The sequence below is a fragment of the Cryptomeria japonica genome, chromosome 1 (genome assembly GCF_030272615.1).
Source record: "Cryptomeria japonica chromosome 1, Sugi_1.0, whole genome shotgun sequence".
Lineage (NCBI taxonomy): Eukaryota > Viridiplantae > Streptophyta > Pinopsida > Cupressales > Cupressaceae > Cryptomeria > Cryptomeria japonica.
In genome coordinates, this window is record NC_081405.1 from 103,226,777 (window position 1) to 103,253,326 (window position 26,550).

At 33.6% G+C, this 26,550-nt stretch overlaps 1 protein-coding gene across 1 annotated transcript in view; it reads left to right on the plus strand.

Annotated features, from left to right (window-relative positions):
- Positions 1-15,685, plus strand: part of LOC131040640 (abietadienol/abietadienal oxidase-like) — a 31,664-nt gene extending 15,979 nt beyond the window's left edge. Inside the window, exons 2-9 of the mRNA XM_059208380.1 lie at positions 11,368-11,536; positions 11,762-11,960; positions 12,383-12,706; positions 12,847-12,930; positions 13,684-13,765; positions 13,877-13,975; positions 15,311-15,437; positions 15,580-15,685. Of these exons, the coding sequence (XP_059064363.1) occupies positions 11,368-11,536; positions 11,762-11,960; positions 12,383-12,706; positions 12,847-12,930; positions 13,684-13,765; positions 13,877-13,975; positions 15,311-15,437; positions 15,580-15,685 (1,190 nt within the window). The remainder of the gene's footprint in view (positions 1-11,367; positions 11,537-11,761; positions 11,961-12,382; positions 12,707-12,846; positions 12,931-13,683; positions 13,766-13,876; positions 13,976-15,310; positions 15,438-15,579) is intronic.
- Positions 15,686-26,550: the final 10,865 nt, after the last annotated feature.

Consider the following 26,550-nt stretch of genomic DNA (forward strand, 5'->3'; position numbering starts at 1 on the left):
TTCTTGGCCTCTAGTTTTCCATCTTGTACATTTTCCTCATAGCAGTCTAGTCTAGATTCATCTTTCTTTGTAAGTCCTTGGTCTCCAGTCTTACCACGAGATTGAAATTTCATCCCTGATGTGTAGGTTTTAATGACTCGCTCTTAGTGGTGGACCTTGTACATATTCACCTATCTTTATAAGTTCTTGGCCTCTAGTTTTCCACCTTGTACATATTCGTCTATGTTTAAAAGTTTCTAATCTTCAATCTTATTATAAAATTTAAATATCATTCTCATCTTTACTGTTTATGATGTGACACTTATAATTTACTTATATTTATAATGATCCACTTTATATAGTTTCATTCATTTTTGTAAATTATTAATCTCCAATCTTATTATAAAATTAACTTGTACTACTTATGATGTGATACTTATTTTCATAACATGATCCACGCATTACAGATTCATCTTTATAAAATTTTAATCTTCAATCTTACTACAGAATTGACATTTCATCTTCATCCTTGCTAAACATAATATAATGTTTCATGATACCTATATTTATAGTAGTCCACCTTATAACTCATTAATCTCCAATCTCACCATATGATTGCACTTACACCATTGTGTTTTGTAACCATGATGTAGTGTTTGTTGACTCTTATGTTAATAATAGTTCATCCATCTTTGCAAGTACTTAATCTCTAATGTCACGATATGATTGAAATCTCATTTGTGACCTAGAATTTCATGAAAGTTTTTCTCACAACAATCTACCTTCTAGATTTTCATCCATCTTTAAGTCATTATTAATCACTCTCACCACAAGATTGACATGGTATCGTCGTCCCTACTATCAATATTACAAAAAAATGATAATCATTAAACCATATTGTAGTATCCATTAGAATAGAGTTAGAGGATATTTATAAATGTACAAAATTGGATCCATAGTGTTTTTCCTTACATTAAACACCCCATTCTTCTTTTTAAAAAATATTGAGCCATTTTTTTTCAACTTTTCACGTAATTTAGAGGTTTTATCCCACTAGATCATTTTTTTCACTCTTCACAAGTAATTAGGTGAAGATATTTACTTTTGTTTCTTAGTAATAAAAATTGAATCCATTGCATCTTTAATTACTTGCTATAAGTGGTTATCATTGAATTGAATTTGTTTCCTATTGATAGTACTCAATCTACATCCATAGTTCTTGGATAATCATATAAACTCCATTTATTCTTAATTCAATCTTCTAACAAGTGCACATGAAACTACATGTAGGGTGTCAACTTGAATTTTTATTCAAATGGTTTTTCATCTAATCAATGTATTAAAAGTTTTTGTTAAAAAAATTTAAAAAACCCAAAATAGAACTATACATGATTTTTTTCATCTTAAAATATTTTTTCTCACAAGGTATCTATTTAAAATTAGAAATAAAATTATATTGAGAAGCTAAGTGTATGCAAAAAATTTATGTGGAAGATGTTGGATATAGACATTTAAAAATGTTCAAAATTTACATCTAATTTTGGTCATGTTTCTCACAAATTTGTCAAGATAACCAAAGTGGAGTGATAATATTAAATTCTAATGGTATAGATTCATTAATACGGGGAATAAAAAAGGAGTCAAAAGTTATTATTTGATTTTGTAAAATTATCTAAAACAAAAAGTGGATGATTAATTCATGATGTTTTTGCTCAAAATTTTAAGAGGTGATTAAAAAATAATATTATATTGAATTCAATTTTCAAAATATTAAAGACATTTTAAAATGATGAAAATTAAGGAAGCGAAATGTTGAATGAACACAAAATATTACTATTTTATTGCTAACATATTTTACAATTATAGCATTCTTTGAGCTGCATGTGCTTTCACATTTTTCATGCATAACTACTAAAGTGGTCGCATTTATTAGATTTGGTAAATTTATGTATATTATATAGTTTGATGGATATCTATATCTTATTCCAAAAGTCCTATTTTAGCATAGGCAAGGAAACTTATAGTAATGATTTAGAATTCTACGTTTTGCACATGCCATTGTGTTGAGAAAAAAATCAAATGTTCTTTTCAACAAATCCATTTTGTTCATGTCTTGTAATAAATACATGCCTAGAAATTATCTTTGAAAAACTATACATTATTCAATTGTTTTGTATTTCTTATACCATAGGAATTTGCTACTTTTCTACCAAATTTTAGGCTATGCATATCTTACAATCAATTATATTCTAAAATAATAAATACATCAAGATATTTTGTTATACGAGCCACATGTTTATTCCTTATTGTTCCTAAAATGCACACATGTTCACTCAATCACTTGGGTTTTGTTGAGTCTAAAGCCTCCTTTCTCAGGATGAAAGAAATGGCATTGTTTGAGGTAATTGGCTTTTTATATGTTTTTATTTTTTTTATTTTTTACACCTATTGTAATTGTTGAAAGTTCTAAGGATCTTCATTGGTCTATAACATTATGTAAGATAACCTAAGTTAAATATAGGTATTTAGGTAGAAGTTGTTAAATGCAATGAATATGGAAAATGGAAAAAATATACATTTTATGATTAGTATAATTTATTCAATTATAAATGGAGGTTAGAATATATTAACTTATTTTTTTCATTAGTGAAGTGCTAGGATTTTTAGCTTGGCCCTAGCTCGAGGTGAGATCACAAATAGGGGGCCTCATCCTCAACATTAACACATGTCCTCCTCCTCCTCTATCAAATCCTCCTCCTTCTTCTCTTTTATCACATCCTCCTCTTCCTCCTCCTCAATCACATCCTCCTCTACTACCAGCACTAGTGTTGCCTCCTAGACCACCATCACTAGCATTTTCTCGTCCACCACTACCACCAACACAAACATCCACCACTAACATTATTTCTACCACTAGTAACACCAACACAAGAATCACCTCCACATTGATACCCTAGATCTGACATGAGCATCATGTGAGCCTAGTGAGAATATGAACCTTGGTTGTACCATTAACAATGCAACCATTTAAGCATCACACTACATGATGAACCCCTAGAATATAATAACCATTAATTATATAGTCATATAATATATATAAACAAATATTAATAGTGGAGGAAAATAAAATGACAAAGAGTGTAATGAGTACAAAATAAAATGATAATTTCACTTAGCGAATATAATTTAATTTCAATATTATAAACACCAAATAAATATATTGTTTAGCCTTGGGTTCTTAGATAAAATATAATTATCTAACATATTCATTCTTGTTATGCATTAAAATTATGCCTATTTACTCACCTAACCCTAGATAAAATATAATTATCCTATATATTCATTCTTGTTATTCTTGTTGTACAGGAGTTCTCGAAGGAGGATGAACTCCTGCACACACTTGGTTGACTCAAATAGTTAGCCTAAAATCTTGTCATAACTTTGACATTTTTTTATCTTTGTCCAAGAATTTTAATGTCTTTGATACTTTTTATGTATGCAAAGCCAACATAATGAATTTAGTAGTTAATTTATAAAAAATTAAATTCAAATTTTGACTAAATGTTACCTGAATTATAAAGATTGAAAACAAATATTACGGGTTAGAGTTTCTATCTAGGTAATGACATTATTGATAATATATATCATTAAAAGTCATTGCAACTTCTAATTAATTTAAATTTATTTAAAAAAAAATTTAATTGATATATTTACCAACTTAAATTTTTTAAAATCAACAAACTTCTTTTTGGGTAATTAAATAGCTACAAGGTCGAACACCCATTATACTGAATAAAAGTATAAAATTTTAATAGAGTCCAAGAAGTTTGACAAAACCATGAGATATAAAAGAATTCCCAGAATATAGCAGACTCAAAAGATCAAAAAGAGAGGCATGTCAAGCCAAAAGGATCCAACCTAGCAAAAAATGGATCAATAAGTAGCCTAAACCATTTCATATATAGATCAAACTCAAAAAGCCAACCACAGATAAAATATAGACAACAAAAATCCTAATTGACCACTAGCTGAACCAAGGAGTAGTCCTTATTTTTCTTCTACCATCACCTCTACAACAACGTCCTCGACCTGAATAGTCCATTCAAGCCCCTCAAAATAAATGTAGTTTTTAATTCAAGCTAGGTCTTTATTGATCTCCATCTTCATCCAGTTCAAAACAAATTACAAACCCCTTGTAGCCACATGCCTATTGTCTTGATATTCTTCCTCATCATAAAAAAAATAAGGTGGAATTTAGGGACATTCAAATACTTCTTATAGAAGTCCTTAGAAATTGGAACTAATTTAAATATATCTCTATTCAACAACACATCATCAATTCCCCCTAGGATATGCCTTTTAAAAAGTCTCACACGGAGCATTTTTCACTTTGTTAAAACCCGAATCTAATGCAATTGCAAGAGACATGGAAGAATTGTTAGAATTTATCCTATGTTTGTGGTCGATAGTTAAGAAATCATCGTCTCGAATAGCCCTCATGACATGGAGAACTAGCAGATGATTATACCACATAATGACCTTTAACTATTTGTCACCAATCTCTCCAAGGAAGGCCATATATCTTTTTACAGATGTAAAATGGATCGACATATCCATCAATCTAAACAACAACTATTGGTCATGTGCTCAAAATCTGCCTCACTGATTATCCAAATTAATGCCAAAAAGCTCCACCCTTACTAAATTAGAACTGATAAAGGTATCATATGGTGTCCTAAGGAGTCATATATTGTCCTAAAGGGTCATATGGTATCTTGGGGGGTCATATAGTGTCCTAAGGTGTCATATGGTGTGTTAAGGGGGCACACATGTGTTAGAACACTATATGACCCCTTAGGACATTATATTATTTTAAGGGTTGATATGGTGTTTTAAGGGGTCATATGGTGTCCTAAGGTGACACAGGAGCATCCTTGGTTCTTGGCAATCTTGCATCAACCAAAAAATATATATTTCTTTTGTTTTCTTTTATGTTTGCAATTTCAGCATTTCTTTCTGTATTTCCTAGATTTGTCTCACTGGAACCTGTGGAGTTGGATTTTTCTTGAATACTTGATTATCTTCTTTATTCCTAAACCGCAGACTATTTGGAACATTTTTTTGAAAGTTATCTCTATCAGTTTCCAAGATGGTTTTCTATTATTGGTTGTCTGGACCTATTTGCATTGGTGATATACCAAATCCTTTCCATAGCTTGCGGAGCTCTGAGTGTTGATTTTGTTGTTCCTTGGCATGTGGCCAACCTTCCCTTTGATTCTCACTTTGTCCTTTGGATTTTCCGAAGGAATTTCTTTGGCAGAGGCTGACCTTGTTGGTTTTACATGTTAGGTCTTATTCTTCAGGTTTTGATCCCTTTTTAGGCCAACCGAATCCCCTTGGATCGTATAAACCATTGTAATAGAGCATTATAATGTATCGAAGGAGTTGGATGAAACATACAAGCTAAATCTTAAGTTTGAGGTCTCGGTTGTGACTTGTTCTTTATTTTGAGTGTGTTTTAGCAAGCCTGTGAGCTAGTTTCTGTAACCTGGTTGTTATCGATTGGTTTTAATCAATTCTCATGATATAATTCAATATTTTATACATTTCCTCCATCATATCCTTGTGTTTACTCTTGTTGACCGACCCGGACTGATCTCTTTGATATCCCTCCTAACTGGTGGCGGAATCAAGTGGTATGAGAGCTACATTTCATTCCGAAGATTGCATTGTCCTAAGAAATTTTGTTGTGGGGTGGGGATTGTGGATCCTACTTGTAGCTCTAAAGGATTGGCGTGAAGATGGCATGAAGAGAAAATAGGAATGGTGGAGCATGTGGGAATGCAAACCCTGTTGTGATGGAAATGTTGTGAGGAATTGCAGCCCAGTTGGAAGCCATTGAGACAACACAAAGAAGAGGCTGGCATATTGAATATATAAGTGAATATGAAGGAGAAGAAGCCCTGGAAAAAAATTAAACCCACTAGTGATCTATCCGAACGAAGAAAGGTTCTTGAGGGTTTTGAGTAGGGCGAATGCTAAACCATATTTTACCCACCTAGAATATGATGGGAAGTTGGATTCAGATGAATTGATGGATTGGATCTCAGAGATGGATAAATATTTTGATTTTGGGAACACCACAGAGGAAAGGAAGGTGAAGTATGCTTGTACCCGGTTGAAAGGTCATGCACCTCTTTGGTGGGAACATTTGCAAGTTGATAGACAATGAAGAGGTAAAGAGAAGATCAAAACATGGGATCAGATGGTTGCGAAGTTAAAATCAAAGTTTATTCTAGTTGATTATCAAGTGAGTCTATTCTAGAAGTTGCATAATTTGAAGCAAAAGGAATCTAGTGTGAATGAGTATACTGAAGAATTCTACAAGTTGAATATCATATCAAGACATGTTGATGATGAAGTTGAACAAGTTGCCAGATATTTGAATCGATTGTGGATGTCTATACAAGATGAACTCAGTTTGATCAAGTTGCAGAGTGTTAAAGAAGCTTACTAGTATGCCCTGAAAGCAGAAGAGAAGCTGAACAAAAGACATGAGCAGAGACAAAGAGGTAGAGGTGGAAGGTTTACAGGAGGAAGATTTCAAGGGGGAAGAGGATGTACCAGAGGAAGAGGCACTTGTACAAATCAGAACAAGGATAAAGAAGTAAGAAAAGATGGTAGTTCATACCAGAAGGATGATAGAAATTTCTACCAGAGAAGAGAACCTAATGGTTACCGAAATGAGAATTTTGGAAAAGATGATAGAAGACAAGACAAGAGAGTGTTTAGAGGAACTTTCTTTAAGTGTGGGGGAGAAGGACATCATGTTTTCAAATGTAAGAAGACTGAGAATACTAGGAGAATAGCCTTAGTGGAAGAAATCCCCACCGGATTAGCTAACAAGCTGGAAGATGGAGAACTATTGATGATGTGGAGAATTCTGTGTCATACCAGAGAAGATGAGGATCCCTTACAGAGAAGAAACTTGTTCGAGACCAGATGTAAGGTATCTAGTAAGTGTTGTAAAGTTGTTATTGATAGTGGTAGTTCAGAAAACCTTGTTTCAAAGGAGATTATGACTAAGTTGAATTTGGAAAGATTGAAACACCCTAAACCTTATCAGATACCATGGATTCAAGATGAACATAAGTTGTTAGAAAGTGAGCAAAGTTTGGTAAAATTAAAAATTGGGAATTATTACGATGAAGTCTTGTGTGATATTATGCCAATGGATATTTGTCACCTTTTGTTGGGTAGACCTTGGCAGTTTGATAGACAGGCAATACATGATGGGAGGATGAACATGTACACTATTGTGGCAAATGGGATGAATCAAATCTTATTACTTGGAGAAGCCTTTGAAGATTGAAGTCTGTACGAATGCTAGGATCTACTTGGTGGATGGAAGGAAATTCCTAGATGGAATGAGACATGAGAATGTATGTTTTGCCTTAGTTCCTAAGAAGACTAAGAATCCAAAACATGAATAAGAATAACTAGAAGAGATAGAGAAGCTCCATCTGCTCCAACACACAACAATTTTTTGGCAACCGTCATGTCATCTATACCTCCATATTCAATTAAACTTCTCTTTACTAGTTGAAATAAATTTTCCGTTGTTGCACTCTCCTTCATTTTAGCAACAGATAGTAGATGAGGTTGGCAGGCATGATTTTGTACAGTATAAACATGCATGCATACCCATGAAGTATTTTCTACTGTCATAACTTCGTCTAAAGAAAATGCAATAAAGTTTAACTCTCTAATTTTTTCCTTTACATCTTCTTTTTCAACCTCAGCAAGACAACTTGCCCATTGTCATCCACTATTTACTGACCAGTGTCTATTACGATAGTTAGGAACTTTCAAAAAGTTTAATAAACCACTACTCGATGGGAAATCTGTCATAGCGCACCCTTTGCTCAAAATATAAAAAACAACGCTTAACTGAACAACTTTTCCCAATTATTTTATTTGCATTGCTTTTCCAAAACTAGCTTCAATAGAACCTTTAACTTCAGTAAGCTTCATCTGTATTTTCTCATGAAAATAATACTCTTTGGAATTCCTCACATGCTTACATTCCTCCTTTGTTTTCCATCGTATCACTGATTTTTCAACTCCGTCTATCATTTGTTTTTCATAAACTTTACCCATATGCTTTTCTATGGTGTCAAATTTTAGCTGCAACCTAATTTCCTTGTTATGTTTCCAAGTGCAAATCCTACACTTGCATTCTACTGAAGGCTCACCTTCAATTGGATTCTCCACTGGTTCAATGAATGGATACTTTGATGCCCAATTAATTTGAAAATTCCTCACTGACATATCCCACTCCCGATCCTTTTTTGATTGTGGTTCACCCTTTTTTGATATGGCTTTTATTTTCCCCCTCCATGCATTATCATCAATGGCATTATCACCCAAGTCGATTATATCATTTCGGCTAACTTGGGCATCTACCAGATAATCTTCTTCAAGATTATCCCGATCTGAGATATCAGGTTTGTCGTCATCTTCAACATGCAGTGTAGGTGGCGAATTATGTACTTGTACTTGTGATGATGTACCTTCCTAATTTACCACAATCTTTTCCAATGCCAAAGTACGAAGAGAATATTCTGCTTTTTGTTGGCCTCTCATGGCCTTCCCCACATCCAGGTTTCCTACCCCTCTTCCTATTCGACATCTCCAACGAAATAAAGGTTGCCAAAAAAATATCAATTTGTTGAAGAAGAAATAATAGACTATAATGTATAATATATGTTTCATTGGCCCTATGACCTACAATATAGATGTCTGAGGTCTGAATGTCCCCCCCTGAGTCCTGACTACTTGGCACTAATGGGTCGCCACTGAATAAAAGTGAACTCAACAATGCAAATAAATATAGATAAATTTAGAATAATATTATAACACTTCAAAAATATGATTGCTCACCTTTAAGTCACTAGCAATCGCCAATGCAGTCAACAACAATGATTTTCCTTGGTCTAAAACTTCGCTATTGATCAGAATTTAGAGCCTAAAACCCATCAGATTGTGTTAAGATAGATCTGATCTTTGCATGTATTTATACCAATCCTTATATGGCGAATTCCGCGGGAATTTTATATGGTATACAAATATTTGGCAAATCCCGTGTAACTATAACACGACTTATGTAATTTTTGAGGCGATTATAGGTCGTCCAAATATGACTTATGTAATTTTCGAGGCAATTATAGGTCGTCCAAAAAATTGGCAAATACAATATAGTTGGTGAAAGTTGGGGTGAATGGAGACACGTGTCGGCAAAATGTCGGGCGAATTGGGTCCTCCTGGCTAACAAATCTTCACATGCCTATAGGCGAATTATGGTCGTCTATTAAGGCAACCTCGAAGAGTGTAGGCGAAAAAATTAAATTTACTGTGTGTCCACCGTATATTGTATTGGCAAAATCATCGCATAGAAATGTTTAATTGCATAAAACATATGGCGATCGGGCCGTGACTTTGACGTAAATTGATAATGTTCTGGCGACATGGCCACCCCCAGTCGGTACAAAATATTTGCCATTTCCAACATGCCTGACGTGAAAAAATTCGTCATTGGCGAATATTCGCCACTAAAGTACAAGAGGATAGTGCAACTATATTTTGCGAAGAAGTATCATTAGTAGTTTTGAAAAATAATATAGTCTTCCATGGATAAAGTAAACACATTGAGACCATGTATCACTTCATAAGAGAGTTGATTGAAAATGAAGAAGTCAAGGTCAAGTATTATAGGTCCGAGCTGCAACTTGCAAATATTTTTATGAAGATACTCATTAGAGATAGTTTTGAGAGCCTGATAAATAGTTTGGGCATTATGGATATTGTGGTAGCATCGCAAGAGTAATTAGAATTAGCATCTCTGGAGGTATAGAGCTTCAATGACGGAGTTCTGATTATTAGAAAAGTATAAATTTCTCGAGTTGAAAACTAAAGAAGAAAAGAAATCAACTTTATAGTACAAACTATTGCACTACCTTTTTAATCATAGAATAAATTCGTTCTTCCCAATCTTCTTTAGAGACCATCAATTGACTGATTGAACTATTTGAAATGTTCCCAATCTTGATCCCATTCTTCTCCTCAACATGCTGTTTTTTGGTTGGCAGATTTTTGGTACCAGAAGTGTTCAAATATACAGTACCAGACGTGACTTCCCAACTAAACATTACCAACCAACAGAGAGTGTGAATGGCGGATCCAATACAGCAGTAGGTACGAGAGTGGAGCACTTGGACTTAAAAATAGACTGCCACGTCAGAATTTTGAATATCCTCTGTGAAGTCAAAAGTAGTATAAAAAACTTGGGCAAACAACTCAGTCAAATTAACAACAATCAGTAGATAATTAAAATATTTTTTTCAAATCTTTTTAATAAATATGAATTTTAAAGATGTGATTTTAGTCAGTTTTTTTTAATGTGTAATATTATTTTATTTAAATGATAATTTAGATATTTATTTATAAAAAAGAAAGATAATATTGTTTATATGTTACAATTCTATATGTTATTTATTGTTTATATGTTTATTAACATACTTTCTTTATTAAAAATTATGTAAAAGATACCAAAAAATATCATTGTAAATATGTTTAGTCTACTTAAATCACACATATAGATAAAATAAGACTTTAAAAATCATATCTATTGATTTTGAAATATAATTTCTCTTAAAAATAAATATTCTTATTTAATAATATAATTATAATATATTAAAAATGTTTATTCTACTTAAATCACAAATATAGATGTCTCCAGCTCACCTCTCAGATTAAAAAGTTTTAAAAAATTTATCCAGCGCACTGCAGTTATAAAGTTTTAAAAAGTTTATCCAGAGATTAAAATTTTTTAAAAAATTTTAAAAAGTTTATCCAGCCTACTGCAGTTTATAAAGTTTTCCAGCACACTGCAATTTATAAGAAGATGCTATACGAAATTCGACTCACAAATATAAATAAAAATAAACATTATATTGGACTGCAGATAATTTGATCCTTCAGTATTTTATATACTTCAACCAGCTCTAGAATTAACAATACTATTTATTTTCCATTATAAAACTGGTAAAAGTGTAAAGCCACAGACCAGAGGCCCCACACGCACCCACGTTTATCTTGCCTCATCTCTCTGACCTGCCCATGTTCAATGCATTTAATATATATTATGTATTTAATATTTATTATGGGTTTGGCTATATATTGAACTGGATTAAATGCAATTCCAGAGCTCTTAAAAGAGTTTCTACTCAGCAACCATGATTTCTTTCAGAGCAAACATGGAAGAAGAATCCATCTACTTCTCTTCTGTATTTATAGTTGTGGGATATATTTTCTTATTTTTTCTGACAGTATATCTGTTCAAGTTTAACATCACAATTCTACTGTATTTTTTGAAGGGAGAGGAGAAAAAGGTGCCTCCTACATCTAAGGGGTTGCCTTTTCTTGGTCACACCCTGTTATGGTTCTATTACATGGCCAAGCCTGACCCACTTGCATTTCTTCACAAATACATACTTCCGTAAGCTTATTAACTCATGCATAAGTTTCATTACAGTAGTTTTTATTTTGGTTTAAATAATGGGGTGGAGTCTGGCTTGGCCTGAGTGGTTAGAGCTTCCTCTTTTCAGCTTACGCAATATGAAGGATATGTCATGTTAATGTCATCGGCCATGTTAAAAAGTTTACAAATGTATTACAGTTTATAAGAGAGATTAACTATATTTGATCTCAATTGTTATTGCAGGTATGGTGAAATAGTTACATGCAGTCTGTTTGGAAAGCCAACAGTGGTGTCTGTGGATCCTGAATTCAACAAGTTTGTTCTGCAAAATGAAGGAAGATTGTTTAAAGCAAGTTACTTTAAATCACTTCATGATCTAATGGGTATGTATAGCATGATATCAGTGACAGGAGATCTGCACAGACAACTCCATGGAAGTGCTGTTAACTTGCTCACCAATGAAAAGTTGAGAAGATATTTATGCCTGCCCTTCAAGTTGTATTCAAACAAACCATTACCAAGTGGGAAGGAAGAGAAATAGTTCTTCAACCAGAGTGCAAGAGGGCAAGTATATCTGTCTAGTTTCAGCTTTTTTCCTAGCTTTCCATTATTCTCTAATGGTGATGTGTTGTTGAATCATTGTAAATCAGACAAACTAATATTGGGTTAGTGCACTGTGCATCTAGATTCAAGTGTGTTGAAATTTATTTGTATCGATTTTTTTCTACAGCTCTCATTCTCATTCTGATAAAAATATGATCTGAAATATTGATACACATAAATTTTTAAACAAATGAATTCAAAAACAACACACAAATCTAATGTCTATGATTAATATTGTATTGTTATTTTTTATATGTGCAGTTTGTTTTGAATGTGATGGCCAAGCACTTGCTCAATGTGTCAGAAGACATAGAAACAGATGAGCTGTTTAGCCTCGTGACAGACTTCATAAATGGAATTGTTTCAGTCCCAGTAGAGATGTTAGGTTGTGCTTATGCAAAAGGATTGAGGGCCAGACGGATTTTGAGTAGCAAGTTTGACAAGCTCATGGATGAAAGGAAAATAAATCCTCGTGATGATTTGTTATCTAAGCTTGTAAATGAGGAGAATCTTCCAAAGGAGATTGTGACTGATTTTCTTTTAATTTTACTCATTGCAAGCTATGAGACTGCATCTAGAACAATGGTCATAGCTATTCATTTCCTTTCTCAATCAAATGAAGCCTTAGACCAACTCACAGTATATTAAACAACTAACAAATATTCAGTGGAATGATTTATCATCAGCACTTCTTAATTATTCTTACTCTTTGTATGTATTTGCAGGAGGAGCATGAAACAATCCAAAAACACAAGGGAGATGAGAAACTTCAGTGGGAAGACTATAAAAAGATGAAATTCACTCAATATGTATGTAAATTTTTCAAGAACCATGAAGGGTAGATTTTTTTATTTTTGTTGATTTTTAAAAATAATTCAAAACTCAAATCATTTAAATTGAATTACTTTACAGGAAAACATTCAAAGATTTACTTTATTCTAAGTTTATCTATTCTATTTGTGGATTAAATTTGTTAGTTTAACATTCAGTTTTTGCTTTTATTGTCTTCTCTTATTTTAAAAGATGTTTAGAGATATCAAATATCATGTTCCGGTGTTTATCTCACTTAAATCAAGAATCTAGTTAAAGTAAAGATCTAAAAAGTAAAGATAATTTCTTCATTTTTATTCCATTTTCTGATCACTCTTTTATGCTTAACTATTATGTCACAACAAATTTGCATGGATAAAACAAAGCTGGATTGAAGTCGTCCCTATTTTCAAGAAGCTCGAGTGATGAATTATCAAGCTAGTCATCATCTTCTTTCTAACCTGTAAAATAGATTAGATCCAGAATTTTTGGATTTGACTGTGTATATTTTTGTCTATTATTATGAGATAACAAGTAAAGAAAGAAAGAAAATATACAAAATCTTCTCTCCTCTATTTCATGTCATGATGAATATTGATAAAATTAAAATATAGACAATCAAATTCAAAAATCCCTACTTAAGCCAATCTGATCTGTTAGAGATAAAATAACAGTTGCAAAGCATATGATCAATTACTTTGACGATCACATATAAGCTCAATTGAATTGAAATATTATTTTTTACTGATCAGGTTATAAATGAAGCTCTTCGACTGTCAAGCATAGCTGTGGGGCTTGTAAGAGAAACAACAGAAGACGTTACAGCTAAAGGTGGTATTCATGAACTGCCACTCAGAGCTATTTTAAGCTTTTTCTTTACACTGTAATCTTATAAGAATGTTTTCTTACTTTTTATTTTCTTGAATTGAATATGTGTATTCTCAGGCTATGTGATACCTAAAGGATGGGGAGTAATGACATTTTTCTACGCAGTCCATATGAATGGAAAATTCTTTAACGATCCTCTCAAATTCAATCCCTGGCGTTGGCAAGGAAAGGATAAAGTAAAAATTACTAATAAACCATAACCATTTTTTATATTAATTTTAATAGATTAGTTGAATCGCAGTTGGCATTTTCTTATTGAATTAGTCTTTTGTTTATCTATAGAAAGATGTGCTCTTTGTATGAAACATGATTACATTTAATAATTATGTGGTTAAATATAACTTGTTTTTGTAACTTTTCTTCCAAATCTCTTTTTATAAACTTTATTTTATCACACAACACAACTTAACTAGATGATGGGGGTTACATATAATATAGGTTTATTAGCTATCCATTTACAAATAAAGATCACGTAACATTAGGTACCTTTTTGAAAGTATACAATCGTATCCTTCCTTAAAGGTTTAGTGAAAATATTTATAAGCTGCCCATTGGTTCGTGTATAAACTAGATAAATTTTCTTATTGAGCTCATGTTCATAAATAAAATAATGATGCACTTCAATATGTTTTGTAGGAGCATCCAACACCGGATTCTTAGACATCTTCAACACGCTTTGGTTAACACAATATATAGTTGTTGGATCAAGTTGTGGTTGTCGAAGATTCTCAAGAAGCCATCTAATCTATATTGATTCACAAGTTGCTACAACAAGTGCCTGCCTTGTATTCTGCTTCAGTAGATGACAAAGCAACTTTAGGTTGCTTCTTACAACTTCATGAGACAACAATAGATCCAAGATAGAAGCAATAACTAAAAGTTGATTTCTTAAGGTCTATGCAATCTGCCCAATCTGAATAAGAAAAACCAACAAGTTTGAAATCTTTATTTCTCATATTATCCAATCCAAAAAAATTGGTTCCTTAAATATATCTCAAACCTCACTTTACATCTATCCAATGACTATGTTTCACATGAACCATGAATCAAGACAAGATTCCAACTGCATAAGATATGTCGGGATTAGTAATAGTTAAGTAAATCAAAATTCCTATCAAACTTCTGTAGGTTTTCATTAATTGATTTATCATTTGTGTCTTCAATCAACTTACTTCATTCAATTTTTCTTTTAAAATTCAGCAATGATCTGGAGGATTAATGCTGCAATTTTTTCCTTTAAGATTCACCAATGATTTGTGCAATCAATGCTACAACCTGCTCCGATACCAATTGCTGAAGTTAAAGAACTTGAATATATGATTAAACAGATACACCTATAGCGAGATATGTCTCTTCAGTTTAAACATAACTGCACATAACAACTATATGATTAAAACTTGTTTGACCATCATTCAATAGCTCACTGAATTTTTTTAAAAATTAAAAATTATTAATTAGATTTGTTAATAACTCTTACATTTTTGTGGGAAGAACTACTGTGGAAGAACTATGATATGCTATTTTCCCCATTTGGAGGAGGAAGACGGTTATGTCCAGGAGCTGACTTGGCTAGAATGAGCATCTCCTTTTTCCTTCACTACTTTGTAACAAAGTTTAGGTATGAAGGGCCTGTTCAGGAATAAGTTTCATAAATTTAGAGTTTTGATGGAAAGTATATTCTAAAATTTGGTTTAAATCAAAATAATCAGAAACATTGACATAACTAAGATTTAATAACTATCTTAATGAAATTGTTGCAGATGGGAGTTTGTTAAAGAGGGGAGGATCACTTTCTTTCCTATTCCTCACATAGAAGGTGGTTTGCCCATTCGTCTGTTTGCCAAAAGCCCAACTTCCCTGGAATAATAGCTGTTAACAGCTTTGCTGTTGGGTTTAACGTGGTTTATATGCTTTGGATTTCCTTGAACTATGTGATCTCTTCTTTGTTTGTATGCATGGCCTTTTTGGCATGTTCAAATTGTGAAGAATATTAATATAATGTGTTGTTCAGAGTATATTTTTTTGATTGATCTATTGTCTCGTCTGTACCTAAATTTTTGTCAGTTGTTCAGTTGTGAGTTTTAATGGTTTTATAATGATAATTTTATATCAATACCAATTTTAAATTAATGAATCAATAATAATTGTTAAGAGTTTGGTTTAAGATTTGGTTCTTTTAGTTATTTTAATATCAAGTACATTTAAGTTGAGATATTATTTATTTGTTTTCATTTTAATATTTTAAATATAGTTATGATGATTTAATTAAGTTGGAATTGTTTTTTTCTTGTATTTATTAATTTTTATTTTTTTTGGAGTTATAAAATTTAATCATTCTAATAGATTGACAAAGTGGGTTTGAAGGTATTTTTGTCTCACTTTGTACTTAATTTTTTAATGTACTTTATATACTTTAAAGAATGAAATTAAAATGATATTTATAAGGTTTACATTCAATATGCATAGATTTATCCACCCAGAGCATTAAGTTAAATATTGTATCATTAGTTATCAACATTTCTTCAAATATGTCACCGAGATATCATTCTTTTGAATTATCTTCAAAATTGTTGATCTCATGGACTTAATTTTTCCTTGACTAGATGTGTGTAAATATTAGGATAGAACATTATTAGGAGATGAACAAGTATGCCAACTTTTCTTTTAAGAGGAAAGGATTGAGGATCATTTATGTTTTCATATGCATATTTTTATATGAGATATTTGAAATACTTTGGCGTCTCTTTAATGATGCAGGCTGGTTTCTAGAAACATTTATTAGTTTGATGTCTCTTTAATGATACAGACTGGTTTCAAGAAACATTTATTAGATATCAAAATCAAAAGTACTCGACATTACACATCAAATCAACTTGCATGTTTAGAGATTATCTCTCAAGGGAAAATAAAAAAGAATTTTTTATAACATTATAGCTATCATTTCTTTTATTCTAATCAATTCTCATAGAGGATTGAAAAATGTATTTGGTAATTCTTTACATACTAGGTCTGGTAGAAAAAGGAATCTCCTGAGCTAATGGCAAGATCCTCACACATATACACATGGATATCAAGTGGTGGCTCACACCCACACATATGCATTTGAACATTTAGTTAAAACTCATCCTATTATAGTTAACAAGAAACCAATTACAAATTTGTGATAAGAATTTAATCTCTCTTATTTATGCAACTCAAGTTTAAATGCATAATTGATCTTTTGGGAATATGACAGACCCTTGAAGAATATTCTTCAACAGTTTGGTATGTTCCTCCATTTCTTACAAACTAACATTTCTTACAAACTAAAGGTTCTCTGCATGATTCTTCCTCTCTCCCTCTCGTGCCCACTTTGTCTGCAATGTCTTCTTGAATGATACCAACACAATATTAGTTGATTCTTCCTTTTATGTCACTCATAGTTTGTGTTCCAGTGCCCTTCTAATCTGTGTGTTGCTCAGTTTGCCACTCTGTCGCTTCCTTTCTTTAATGCAAACCCACTCTATTCAAAGGGGTGGTAACTCCATACTATCTATGAATGTGGACCACCACTTCCAGTTGGGTCATTTCTCCTCACTCTCAACCTTCAATCTTTTTATTCAACCTCTCACCATTCGGCCATTCTCTTCTCAATGACCCCCAACCTTTCCACTTCCCGTTGAATCATTTTTCATGCCACCTTCTTGTTCTTTTTGTTTCCACTGTCCCAACCTAACAACTACTCCCTTAACTGCCGAAAGTGAATCTTGAATCAATGATAAACTTAATAATTAAAAATAAAGTAGAATCTATGGTTCCCTTCCACAAACATGACCAAAAACATAAACTATCAAACAAACTACCTCAAACTAAACCAAACATAAAAATTGAACTATGCAACCAAAATGATACGATGCTCCCACATTAGACTCCCTAGGAGACTAAAGAAATCATGTTCTCTTGCACATGTGGCTATTAAATCAAAATTATTCCACTGCGTTCTTTTCTTTCGCTTCTTCCACAATTTTTCTAGAACAACTATCATGTTTCCTTGACAGAAATCATATTCATTGTGTACTATTCCCCTCCAAACTCCCCTTACCCCTTCATCTACACAAAATTCAGTATAAATAATATTGAAGAGCTTCATGACTTCAAACTCATTCACATTTTCCATTTGTCTCTCAACTTCAACAAATTCATTCACAGTCTGATATAAATCTATGTTTACCATTTCATTTTTCCATTCTACAATTTTACCTATTATTGGTTGCAACCATGCTTCTCCACTATCCATCTTCTTCAACAAATTGTTTGCATCTTTACCATTTACATCACAACTCATAACCTCTCCATTGAACTCCTCACATATTACTTCATACCTTTTCCCATTCAACACAACAAATGAATCCCAAACAATGTCCTTATGTAAGACTAACTAATTTACCTCTTCATGTTGTTAGTTTTATGTTAAACTTAGCAATCAGATTGACAGTAAAGAACAAGAAAACACAAATGCACACATAACATAGTGATACCCTGGGAAAACCTCCCTCTTGGAGGAAAAACCCAACAACAATAATCTCAGATCTGATTTGATTAGGCAGATTACAAGTTTACCCTTATAGGGCATAAATCAACTATAGAAAAAAATATCTTAATCTAGAAGTCAAGGTGATGTGCAAATCACTGTCAAACTTAGGCAGCCTTTGGGCAGCCTTGACACGCTCCAACAGACCTAAGGCAAATTCGGAAACCCAGAAGATCTTCACCCAACCTAGTAGACAAATTGTTGACTGATAAGCATTCACTACCCTAGAGTGCAACTCCAGATTTGATGATCACGGATGTTTATCAATGAAGGAAATTGCAGATCACATACAATAGAAGTTTGCTAACCTTGCAGAGGTAATTTGCTAAGTGTGTATATGTTGTGTTGATGCTTGCATTGCCTTGAATATATATGAGCCTTTACATCTTATTTGACTTAGGTCGGCCTTTATAGTAAATTTATAAGGCATCTAAAGTTGGTGCACAAAATAGGGTCTAACCCATAATAATTACAAGTTACACATTATAGGGTCAACCCTATCACATCAACAAGTTACATTATATCACCCATTTAGGGCCCAACATGAATCACAAGTTACAACGCCCATTTAGGGCCAAACCCAATTACAAGTTACACAAGTTGAGTGCCCAAATAGGGCCTGCCCTTTAACATTCACAAGCTACATAATATAATCGCATAAGTAGGCCCATCAAACATTTACCAAGCTAGGTCGGCCCAATCAAGGGATACGACCTAGCTATATTTCAACACTCCCTCTTAGCTAGGGAGGATCCCTTGAATAATCAAGTTACACCGTGACCATCCGTCATGGGATCTTTCCATGATATCCATCATGCATTCCCACAAAGGATGGTTCCAAGATGCATCATGGATTCCCTCCATGATATTCACCATGCATACCCGCAGAGGATGAATTCAATATACACCATGAACTCTTTCATGATATCCATCATGCACACCTGCAGAGGATGGATCCACCTTGCATTTCCCATAGAGGGTGGAAGAGGTCTTACACCTCAAATAAACTAACACCTTGCACTCTGCAGAGGGTGGTCCCACCTTGCACTCCGTAGAGGGTGGGTTCACCATGCCTACTTGCAGAGGGTGGAACGAGGGCTTTAACCTCATACTTCTCCTAGAGAATAATACCTTAACCGAGGGCTTTCACCTCAATATTCTCCCAGAAGATTGCCTTAATTGAGGGCTTTCACCTCAATCTTCTCTTGGAATATTTCCTTAACCGATGGCTTTCATCTCAATCTTCTCCAGGAAGATTTCCTTAACCAAGGATATGGATTCCTCTGAAGTTGAAACAACAAACAAGCTCCCTCTGAAGGTGAATACAACAAGCTCCCTCTGAATCTAAACCTGATCGCAGTATCACCAACTAAGCTATGGCTCTTAGTCTTCAGCCTGTGATGCTTCCTCACGGGATGTCTTAAAACCTTCCTCTCTTGAATACAACCATCATCTTTATGCTCCCCAGTCTCTCGTGAAAGCATTTAAGAGAGGTTACTAATAGTTCAAGACTATCATACATGATTCACTATCCAATGAATTGATAACAATATGAAAAATTCAAAAAATACTTCTCTTATAACTTAGTTTTCAACATAACCATCCACTTAGATCACACTAAATCATCTGATGATGGTTGTGTGGCCTTCAGCCCTCGCCATCACTCAGAATACATTCTCATCCATAAGCACTTCATAAATACCCTCGCCACAGGAGCATGTTGATTCGGTTTGAAGTCTGGACACTGCATGACATTAGCAATCAATAGTTGTGAATCATTTCCCAGTCTGTATGACTAGAGTGATAAGCCTGATAGAATTGCATTCATGCTAGTCTTCTTCAACACTTCTCTATGCTACCTGCTCTGATTTCTCAATCTGCAAAAAAAGATACAAGATCTACCTTCAAGCTTTTAGGCTTTATAGAAGGAACTCGCTCCGATACCATGTTAGTTTTATGTTAAACTTAGCAATCAGATTGGTAGTAAAGAACAAGAAAACACAAATGCACACAAAACACGGTGATACCCTGGGAAAACCTCCCTCTTGAAGGAAAAGCCCAACAGCAATAATCTCATATCTGATTTGATTAAGAGATTACAAGTTTACCCTTCTAGGGCATAAATCAACTATAGAAAAACTTATCTTAATCTGGAAGTCAGGGTGATGTGCAGATCATTGTCAAACTTAGACAGCCTTTGGGCAGCCTTGACACGCTCCAGCAAACCTAAGGCAAATTCGGCAACCCAGAAGATCTTCACCCAACCTAGAAGACAAATCGTTGACTGATAAGCATTCATTGCCCTAGAGTGCAGCTCCAGATTTGTTGATCACGGATGCAAATCAATGAAGGAAATTGCAAATCACATACAATAGAAGTTCTCTAACCTTGCAAAGGTAATTCACTAAGTGTGTATATGTTGTGTTGATGCTTGCATTTCCTTGAATATATATGAGCTTTTACATCTTATTTGACTTAGGTCGGCCTTTACAGTAAATTTATAAGGCATCTAAAGTTGGCACACAAAATGGGGTCTAACCCATAATAATTACAAGTTACACATTATAGGGTCAGCCCTATCACATCAACAAGTTACATTATATCACCCATTTAGGGCCCAGCATGAATCACAAGTTACAATGCCCATTTAGGGCCAGACCCAATTACAAGCTACACAAGTTGAGCACCCAAATAGAGCCTACCCTTTAACATTCACAAGCTACATAATATAATCACATAAGTAGGCCCATCAAACATTTACCAAGCTAAGTCGGGCCAATCAAGGAATACGACCTAGCTATATTTCAACACATGTAGCTTCGCAATAGCCTCTTTGTCATAGTCTGTAATATGTCTTTTTGTCTCTTCCACTATATTCACATATCCAAGCTTTGTCTTCCACTCTTGCTCTATTGCGAGAAATCATGTCCATAGATCATCTTGACTGTGATTGTCTGTTGCTCTGCTTTTTAATGCTTCTTTACTTTTTGCTTTCAATTCCCTTTTTGTGATATCTTTGTCATGAATTTACTTGTCTTCTATTACTATCCCTAAGTTTGCTTTTGGTTCTACTTCTGCATCTTCTTTTTGTATTTCACTTTTTAATCCCTCATCATCCCTTGTATCTATTGTATATTCTCGTGTTTTGTTTCTCTTATCTAACACCTCTTTCATATCCATTCCAAACTTGTATATGTGCCTTCTATTCTTTCCAACCTGCCTAAGTTTATTTTCCTTCTTTTTCTTGTATAAGCTCCTTCTCACCTCTTTTTCATCTACAAGCTTCCAAATCTTCGTCTCACATACATATCATCTACAATATTCATTCTGCATTCTCTCTGCTTTCTTCTTTGAAATTTCTATCATCCACAATTTCATGCAAAGTACCATCATTTATACCAACTAGATCAATTTTCTCACCTTTTTCTTTGTAGGTGTTTAAGTAATCTTCTCTTCAACTACTCCAAATTCTCATGCATTCACTTGACCACCATCTTTTTTTCTTTCTTTTGTTTTCATGTCTTCTTCATGGTGTGACAATGCTTCTTTTGACTTCAACTTGACCCTTTGCTCAATGATCTTCAGCATTTTTTCACGTCTTTTATTCTTGTGAATCGTTTCCTCTTCATCATGCCTTGCAACACCACATTCATTTTCTATTGTCCCACACTTATCCATCCCCACTTTCTTTCCCATAGTCTTGGGCTGATGTCTTTCTATTTTTACGTTTACTCTCTATAATCTATGGTCTGATCTCTTCCTTAAATTATTTTATTTATGCTTTATTTCTTGATAATTTACCTTATGATATTGCTTTCCCTTGAACTTTGTCATTCCTTTCATCCTTTGTACCTATTTGTTTGCACAAACTCCTTCATAAGCACCTTCTTCCTGACACTTAATTTGGTTTCCTTCAACAACCAGTTTCTTAAGCCAACTTGGCACTATGTATCCATGATCCTTGGCAAAATTTGATAATTCTAATTTTATCTTTCCTTTATTAACTTGCATATCTACATTCTTATTTCTACATATATGACCAAAATCAACATTATCACTTTGATTTACCTCTGCAATAGGCAGTTGTCCTACTTTTCCTTCATTCTTGTCTTCACTTCTTGCCAACTCTTCTATTTTGTAGGCTTTTGTCCCTTCTTCTGCAACATCTTCTAAGGCATTATGATACTCTGGGGCATCTTCACGGTCTTCTTTGTCATGTTAAAATACTTCAACATCATCCTCATTTTTATTTTTTAGAATCTTTACAATGATCCTCTGTTGCAAATTGTTGCTTTGTATCTTCTTGACATACGGTTGTACCATGCCTCCCCTCTTTCTCATCTTCATCATTGTCTGCAGGCCTTCTACTTTCCCTTTCTCTTATCAACTCCAAGGTCTTTTTCTTGATTTTCTTTATCAAGTTTTTCATACCGACAAACACATACTTAAACAAAACATTAGCAAATAAAATCAAAGACTAAAATGTCTCCATGAGTGCCTCCTTCTTTGACACCCTCAACTCTTTGTCGCTTCCTCTTTTGAGTGCTTCTTTTTGCACTTCTTCTACTCTCCATTCTTTATTATTTTTCTTCATGTCCTCCACAATGAGAACTTCCTTCATCTCCTCTATTACATGTTGCTCACATGGCAACTTTTTGCTATCCAAACCCTTTGAGGGTTTCCTCAGACTTTTATCTTCTACTCTTAAGGTCGCCATCCTTTGCCTTCTTCTTTTCTTCACAATCTTCTTCACAAGACACTTTAACTTATTTTTCATTGGCCAACACCAAACATATTCCTGGCTTCTCTCCCCAAGCCAATGCTTTACCTCAATCTTACACCTTTCTAAATCTTTTCTTAAATCTACCATTACTCTGTCAAAATATGCATATTTGCATCTTTCTTTTCATATTTTCTTTCATCTTGTCTCTCTTTTATTATAATCAATTCTCATAGTGGATTTAAAAATATATTTGGTAATTCTTTACATATTAGGTCTTGTAGAATAAGGAATCTCTTGAATTGATGGCAAGATCCTCACACATCTACACACAGAAATCACATGGTGGCTCACACCCACACACATGCATTTGAAGAATCAGTTAAAACTCATCCTATTACAGTTAATCACAAGGAACCAACTACAAATCTTTGATAAGAATTTAATCTTTTTTTATTTATTCAACACAAGTTTAAATGCTTAATCGACCTTTTTGGGAATTAAAAATTTCCCATGACAAATCCGACTATTCTTCAATAGTTTGGTTTGTTCCTCTATTTCTTCCAGACTAAAGGTTCTCTACATGGTTCTTCCTCTCTCCCTCACATGGCCTCTTTGCTTGCAATGTCTTCTTGAATGATACCAACACAATATTAGTTGATTCTTCCTTTTATAAGTCACTCATAGTTTGTGCTCCAATGCCCTTCTAATCTTTGCGTGGCTCACTTTTCCACTATGTCGCTTCCTTTATTTTATGCAAACCCACTCTATTCAAAGGGGTGGTAACTTCATACTATCTATGCAGACCATCACTTACTACTAGGTCATTTCTACTCACTCTCGATCTTCTCCCTTTTTATTCCATCCTTTCATCGTTCAACCATTCTCTTCTCAATGACCCCCAACCTTTCCATTTTTCGTTCAATCATTTTTAATTTCACTTTCTTGATCTTTCTATTTCCACCATCCTAGCCTAACAACTCCCTTAACTGCTGAAATTGAATCTTGAATCGGTGATAAACTAAACGATTAAAGATTCTAGAAACTTGACCAAAAACACAAACCATCAGCCAAACTACCTCAAAATAAACCAAACACAAAAATTGAACTATGCAACCAAAATGATACGATGCTCATGCATTATAAGAAATAGTGATACGAATCATAAGATGTTAAATCCTAGATGATATATCTAGTACAACATTTAAACCCTAGTAGGAAGGGCCTTGCTTAGAAATTATAGAAAGGAAGCAATATTTTCCCCCACTCCTCAAGGAGCCAGCAATGAGAGAATCATCCCCATTAGTAATGGTAAATTTAACATCTCTTAACATAAAAGAAAGAACAGAACCAAAGAATAACCATCTCCTCTCTCAAAGAGGAAGGATAAAGAAGATTATCTTCTTAAATGCTTTGAAAGCTTTATGAAATCTATGGACACCTCTCAATAATAGTTTCAATGGGTTTCAAATGTTCATCCTATAATTTCAAGAGGTTAGAGACCCCTGACAAGAAATATGTTGAAAGAAGGTTTTTAAATATGATTAAAGATAAAGATGTTATTTTGTTGCAAGAAATCAAGGCTACCAACTTTACTCTTGATGTCAATTTAAAATACATTTGGAAAGAACCAAGTCAATTCTCCACCAGCCATGTGAAAGGAAAAGGTGGATCCACTATATTTATATCTCGTAAGTGGGCTGCCCACATCATAGCAAGTGGCTTCTCTCCCTAGAATAGAGCAGTCTAAGTGACATTGGAGAAATATGTTTTGGCATATGTTTCGTTTAAGCCCTTAATGATTATAGGGATAGGATTATTTTATGGAAATATCTCTATAACATAGAGGACATTCATTGGATCATTAGTGGTGACTTCAACATGATTTAACACCAAGAAAATAAAATTAGTGGCTTAAAAATAGATTGGAAAGATAGTGAACTCTACTATTGATCTAGAATGAAGTCAAAACTAAATCTCTTTGACCCCTTAGAAGGTAAGCAAAAATACCACAATGCTATCTAGTATACATGGTGTAATTATCAAAAGGAGAACAAAAGGATATGTTGCATATTAGATAGATTTTATGTCAATAAAGACCACTTTAGTTTTGACAAATTTCAAGATGGTTGTGAAGTCAAGGTATACCTATTTGACCACTATCCTATTCAAGCCAACCTTCTTTTGAGCAATAACAATGAGGATAATATTCATATTAGGAATAATAACTTTATTCTAAATATAAATTTGTTGTAAGATGAGAATAGTAACACTGCCATTATGATTCTTACATAGATTAATAAATGGATGCCTAAAGACAAATCTAGAGTTAAGAGATGCAATATAAATGTTAATGAATGGAAAAAAAATTATATGAAACAATTGGCAAAAAATAGTTATGGATAATAGAAAAATAGAGGATAAACTAAATGATGAACTAATTAGTGTATAATTGAGGCTACAACATGAATGCACCAATCTGATGTTAAATGAGGACCTATTCATGGACATAAATACATTGAGAAGGTTGTAGGCTAGGAAAATTCAGAGCCTTACAGTAAGAGAAAATTGAAGCAAGAAAAGTAAAGACAATGGCCAACCCTAATGGAGAGGAAAGAAGACTAAGACAAACAATGGAAAGAGAGAAAAGACTGAGAAGAAGGAATGAGTGCACTAATGAGGGTGTTGATGAGGGTTCCACTGTGGGTGTTTCCACGAGAAGAGGAAAAATAGATAGAACTAGAGAAGAAGATACCCCGAAGAATATAAGCTCACAATTTGAGAAAATGCAAGGGCTAGTAAGCGACATAAAAATAATCTTTGAAGGGTACAAAGGAAGAAGGAAATTGTTGTTGGGGTATAGTAGTAGAACATGGCTCCTACCCTACCTACCACTTCCCCCTGAGTATAATTTTACCAATATTATAGTCTTACTAGATTATAGGTTCAAGGAATTCCCACAAATTGTTAAAAGAACCCCATCACTAATAGATGAATATTTGAAAAAATTAATTCATTTAAGCATGAGGAGATTAAGAGAAGAGAAAAAGGAAGGAGAAACTAACTAAGAGTTAAATGAAGAGGCACATAAAAGTAAATTTTCTTTTATAAATCAAGGAGTGAAAAGGAGTCTTGAAACGACACAATCCCCAAACGAGGACCCATCCCTAGATAGATATAAAAGTAGAAGAATTGAAATAGAAAAGACACCACAACAAGAAAAGAAGAAAATAAAACAATAGGAGGAAGCAAAATCAAGTAGCAAGAGAGATCTCATGGAGTGATATCTTAGGAGAGGAATACTTTGACATAAAGTTAGAAAGAGATAAGGGTAGAGAAGAAAACCCCTAGGGTAATAACAATTAAAAAGGAAACAAATTGGTAACTCTTGTGTGAGCTTGAATTTCATCCTCAGAATGTTACCTGTGATAAAGTTAGTTT